Source organism: Temnothorax nylanderi, unplaced genomic scaffold, assembly GCF_030848795.1.
Source record: "Temnothorax nylanderi isolate EJ_2023f unplaced genomic scaffold, tnyl_v1.0 TNYL_tig0676_pilon, whole genome shotgun sequence".
Classification (NCBI taxonomy): domain Eukaryota; kingdom Metazoa; phylum Arthropoda; class Insecta; order Hymenoptera; family Formicidae; genus Temnothorax; species Temnothorax nylanderi.
Window position 1 is genome coordinate 3,869 of NW_027249738.1, and position 5,947 is coordinate 9,815.

Genomic DNA, 5,947 nt, shown 5'->3' on the forward strand with positions numbered 1-5,947 from the left:
TATATCAGTTTATTATTTAATACAATATGGATAGAAGAATATACATGATGGTGTAAAAAATGAGTAAATACAATATAGATAGACGGATACATATGGAATAAAAAAATGATTAATACAATTTAAAAATGAGCAATACATTAAAATGCAATTATGTCATACGAGTAATATGTTTTTTTACATTTAATCTGTGGAGTCGATGTTGGAGAGACATTCGCGTCGCTCGATCCACCAGTCGCGCAACTTCATCACGTTCTCCATCGCGCAGCACCGTTGATGACGTCCGCAGCGAAACGCGCGATCGGCGCGAAGAATCTCCAACCGATCGATGTCGTCGTACTCGGCGTCGATGGCCCCGATCGTCGCGTCGACGTCGCCGAGAATCTCCTCCAGCCACCTCTTCTTCTCGAGACCTTTTACATAGATTCGCGCGCCGGGCGTCTCTTCTCTCTCCCACGTTTCTTCCAGGTTGTCGCGCACCGCGCGTCGAATAATGGTCTTCGCTAGGCGATAGTCTGTGTCCCCATCCTCCCAACGGAGGCCGTGATGGTTCGCCATCAGCCAGCCGGCCCTTGCCTTCTCGGCGCTCGTCAGCAGATCCCAATTCATCGGCGCGCGAAACACGTGATGCGTCAGTACGCGCGTCTCGCTTCGCAGCACGGCCACCTCCTTCGCGACGAATCTGTCACCCACTACGAATCCCTGTAGGTCGACGAAGATTGTCGTCGTCGTTCTTGCTGCTGTGGCCATTGAGTCAGCGCGTTGGAAAGAAATATGTAATAATGTTCGTTTAAGGATGTGCTTAAACTGCTCGTTCTTAACAGAGCCTGAAGAACAATGGAAGGATCCTCGAATTTATATATCCCTCGCTTCCGGGATGCGATATTCTACAACCGCATTTTTCCGTTAGATAATTTTGCGCACCACGTTGGTCAGCGGACTGTACTCGATGACGCGATCGTGAACGATGAGACAAAAGGCGGTGGTTTTCGGCGGAACGTTTTCCTTGTTTTCGAATTCGATGCGCACGTCCACGGTGGCGCTCTTTACCGAATCGTTTTGACGGGAACAATCAATTACCACGAGTGGAGCTACCCGCGCGAATTCGCGCGGGGAAAGAGCGCGTCGTCGCGACTGTCCCCGTAGTACGCTCCTCGAAATTTCGCGTACATCTCGTACAGCACGGCGAACTTGTCGCTTTCGAAATCCGCGTTCACGTCGTCGTAGGGATAGAATTCCGAGTTGAGATACAATTTTACGTTGGCGAGCGCGCAATGATCGAACCTCGAGGCGTCCTCCGTGAATTCGTTTCGCCGTCCGGTCTGCAGCGCGAATATGACGTATCGCGGCTTCTCCAATTGTGGCGCGGCTTTCACGGCCCACGAATGCTTGGTTGTGTTCTGCAGCAGGGGAAATTCGTACAGGTCCCAAGAGCGAAAACCCGCGCTCAGAAATCGTCCGCTCTCCAACGTTCGCAACAACGATAACTTAGTCACGTCGTTTAACGCCACGTGAGGCATACGCCATTGCACCTTCAGCAACGTAATTTTAGGATCCTTGGTTGGATCTCTCGGCACGGTTTTTTTCGGATCTACGACGCAGTTGACGTCGTTACGAGCGCGTATCAGGATAAGCTCGTGTCGCGCATTTATCACCACGCGTTTATAGTCCTCGCAGAAACCCAACAGATTGTTCAAAGGTACGCAAAAGTTGAATTGATGGGATGCGCTGTTCAGATTCGATTCGTTTGTTGGATAACTCCATCCGGCGTTCTGCAATCTTCTGGCTCGTTCGACGGTTAGCGACACGTAGTTCTTTATCGTGCTGGTTATTCCAACGTTTCTACACCGGTCGATCTCCACTCCGTCGAGTTCGTATCGAATTTCGTCGAACATAAACGCGACGCAGTTGTTAACTAATTTCGCGTATTGCTCCTCCGTCGTCGCGCCGTCGTCGTAGAGTCGCCCCTCAATGTACAGGAAACTGTCGCACGGCAGCGTATAAAGATCCTGCTGCTGTATGGGTATTCGTATCTCGTCGTTGTGCCCGAACGTCGTGTTGACGTATGGGTTATACGTGTGAGTCTCGATTCCAACGATGCGCTCATCGAAAATCGGCTCACCGCCGATATTCAGGATGTCGGCCATAACCTTTTCTTTCGATGTGGAAACGACGCGGCGGCGACGCGTTTCTCACGGCGAGACCCAACGATCGTAGGAACCTGACGTTGGCGTTGCTGAGAACGGCTCTCCTTCCTCCTCCACCTCTTCTCTTCCCCACGCTTCCGATCTCGTCGTAGAACGGGCTAGCTCGCTCGTTCGCACAATTCGCGCTAGATCCGTTCAGAACGAGCATCCCTCCTCTCGCTCTTTTTTTCTTCAGGTCGTGGAGGTATCACACACACACACTAACTGCGACGACGACGTATGTGCAGTCTAATCGTTATCTCCTCACCGCGAAAGTCGATCAAGCGATCTTTCTGATCCACGACTCGCACCGTGATATCGGTGACGTTTCGCGCGACGATCGGGAGGTAAATGATCTGCGTCGGAGTCTCCGACAGTTTATATCCCGGTGGAACTTTCGGCGCGAATTCGTGTATCGCGTGCACCGACCGTCCGTTGCTGTACGCTCCCGTGGTGATGCTGCATTCGATGCGAATTATGTTCACGCTCATGACGTCAACGGGTCCGTCGGAAACGTACCATTTGTTCGGTTTTAGGATACGATCGCGCGGAGAAACCCAAAAGAGAACCGATGTTGTTTGGTTTTGTAAAATTCACTCTGTAGGCGCACTTTATCTCACTCCTCATGGTATTCTCGTTGGCGCGAAGAGCGAGTATCGTTCTATCACCGCCGTCATCGTCGTCGTTCTCATCGTCGTCCTCGTATATACCATAACCGTCATCGTCATCGTCGTCTTCGTCCTCGTATATGTGATAACCGTCGTCCTTCTCCGTTCGGTTTTTATCTTTTACCCGTCCAGCGTCATCGGTCTGCAGTTTTCCTCCTTTCTCTTTAATTTTTTCTCTCTCACGCGCGCGACGTTCGCGATAAAGAAGAGCGGCGCGCAGATATCTGTTCACGGCTCGCAGCTCGTACGATCCTTCCGGAACGACGATTCTCCGGTCGTCCTCGCCGAAGTAGAAGCGATTGTTCGCGGACGTAACGTTCGGTATCGAATTGTACGTCTCAAAAGTCGCTAAACCCAGCTCATATTCGCCATCGCTCAGATCCAAAGCGGGGAAAGTGACTCACCGTGAGAACGCTGCTGGTTCCGGTCAACGTGAGCGTCAGCGACATCGCGGGAGAATCGTCCACCACTCCCCCAATCGATCTCGCGAAGAAATCGCAGGCACAGCTGTCCACAGATTCTCTGATCGAATGTCTGAAACGCGCGACGATTGTACGTCACGATCGCGCTCTCGCCGAGATATCGCGCGAGCTCCCTCGGCGGACGGAGATTTCCAAACGCGTCGAGTAAATCACAACGTTCCCTTTTTTCGCGTAAGCGACCCAATGCGTGCCCGGACCCACCGCGTCGTCGAGATTCACGATGCCGCACTCCGCACGTCGCACCCTCGTTGGCAGAGCGTCGCGCATAAACACCCCACGGAAGAACGGTATGCGTAGGCGACGCGCCGATCGATCGAGCTGCTCGTTCGTCGTGACGCCGTACGGAGGTAGATGCACTAACGTCGGCTTCTTCCGCGAAATTTTTTTTTTTCAACGACTCTCCTCGCGCCACCCCCGCGCTTCTTATACGGCGCGAGGTACAACCCGCGACCCTCCATCGCGCGATTGTGTCGCTGCAATTCGTCGAGTTTGTCGCTGCGCCGCTTTGCCGGCGCTCACCGCTTTGGCCACGCCAGCCGCGCCACCGATCAAGGAACCAAGCGCGCCCAGCATCGGTAGAAAAGGCAAGAAGCCGCCGCGTTTCGCTGTCGGAAGTATTCTCCGCTTCTTTCTCTCGCTCTTCCTTCTTGTCTTCGTGTTTCTCCTCAATCCCATTCCTTTCCTCGTTTTCCTTTTGCGTTCCATACCATGCCCAGTTTCGTCTTCGCCTTCATAGCCGCCCATACAGCCGCCGCGGCGAGTCTCTCACCAGCCGTGGAATCCTTCGCGGTGACGCGCTCGCGCGCCCTCTCGGCGAGCTGTCGATCGGCGACGTGTCGCTCGGCGAGCTCGCCGTTTCGCGAATACGCGACGTCGTGCTCTCGACACGCCGCGTCCAACGGATTGATGCCTTCTTCACCGCGCGCTAGTCTTTTCGCTAGACGCGTACCGGGTCCACAAAATTGATAGCCGGGTATGTGCAGCTCGAAGGGAAGAGCGTTATCGCGCGATTGAGTAGACCGGCGCCGCGCATTCGGTCGGACCGGCGCCGCGCATTCGGTCGCGGTTGTGGGAGGATTATTTCTTCTTACTTCGAACGGGAAGTCGATGACTCACCGTTTCATAGCGAGCACGCTATTGCATACGTAGCAGTCCTTGATGAGCGGCGGTGGACCGTCTATGTGTGTTCGCTGCACGGACGATGTAATGTTCCATACACGGGCGATATCTCTGCGTCTCGGGATCCTTTTTTATATGTTCCGGCAAACGGTCCCACAGCAGGTGCACGTATTTCTCAAAATTGCGCAACAAGACGATCTTCGGAACGAATTCCAGATCCTCGGCCGTTAGATTGAGAATATCGTGCCTCTCCGTCAGTATGGGGAAACATCTCGATCACCGATGCGCGCGAACGAATGGTTGCTTTTAGACTAATTTTTATACGAATACGGCGTCACGCTCGCGCTATTTATACCCGCGCGCGAGGGCGTTTGCGCACGCGCAACGAAACGAAACGAAACGTCCGCGCTTCCCTCACCCTTTCCGGCGATCGAGGAGCTCATCGCGAACGGAATCGAGCTATGCGCGCGCTCGCGGAAAAGACCGAGAGAGGGCAAATGCGATTCGTGCGACAGTCGGTTGACGATAGGAGTCTCGAATCTGGATCGCAAAACGCTGGCGAGGTCAGGCGCGGGCGAGAGAGGAAACGGAGAATCGCGCAGGCACGGTCCTCTCCTGCCGAACGTCGTACGTTGCATCATTTGCGGTCCCTCGAATTGCGGTAAGACGAACGTTCTACTGAGTCTGTTGAACAACCGCACGGTCTTCGTTCGAGAACGTATACGTGTACTCGAAATCTCTGCAACAACCGAAGTATCGATACCTCGAACGATTGTTCGAGCCTATGGACGAGATCAGCTATCGCGCATTTTCCGATAATCGCGACGTCATTCCACCCGACGAGGCGCTTCCCGACTCGGTCTTCGTCTTCGACGACGTGGCCTGCGACAAGCAGGACCGAATGAGAGAGTACTTTTCTATGGGTCGACATTCGAATATCGATTGCTTCTATCTTTGTCAGACGTACGCTAAAATACCGAAACATCTCGTGCGCGATAACGCAAATCTGTTGATCCTGTTCAGGCAGGACGGCACCAATCTGCGACACGTGTACGACGATCACGTGAACATCGATATGTCGTACGACGAGTTTCGCGCCTTCTGTCGCGAGTGTTGGCGACGCACCTACGGTTTTGCCGTGATAGACAAGGACAGCGCGTTGCGAGGCGGACGGTACAGACGGGGGTTCCACGACTTCGCCGTGCTGTAGAGCCGATCAGTGCACCTCGCCGAACGACGCGAGTATGAGCGCGGTCGTGGGAGAGAGGACCGTGCGAGAGATAGCCAAAACGCGCGCATCGATTCGCAGAAAATACGCCGCTCTCAGGGCTGGAAAAATGGAGAGCGAGATCGCTCTGGAAAAGAGGTACGAGCCTATCGTCAAACCTCTGAAACGGCTCGCCGATGACGTGGAACGTAAGAGTAAAGTGTCGGACAAAATTGACGACGACGACGACGATGGTGGTAACTTTACGTTCGCGAGAAAAATGAAAGC

The 5,947-nt window shown here is 53.6% G+C and overlaps 1 protein-coding gene across 1 annotated transcript; it reads right to left on the reverse strand.

The window, feature by feature from the left end:
* Positions 1–1,088: 1,088 nt before the first annotated feature.
* Positions 1,089–2,144, reverse strand: LOC139784782 (uncharacterized). The gene has a single exon (XM_071723971.1). It carries the CDS (start codon positions 2,142–2,144, stop codon positions 1,089–1,091), a length of 1,056 nt encoding a protein of 351 aa, XP_071580072.1.
* Positions 2,145–5,947: the final 3,803 nt, after the last annotated feature.

Bases quoted from the DNA above. Each gene is read 5' to 3' on its own strand.
- LOC139784782 (XM_071723971.1), bottom strand. From the start codon at position 2,144: ATGGCCGACATCCTGAATATCGGCGGTGAGCCGATTTTCGATGAGCGC.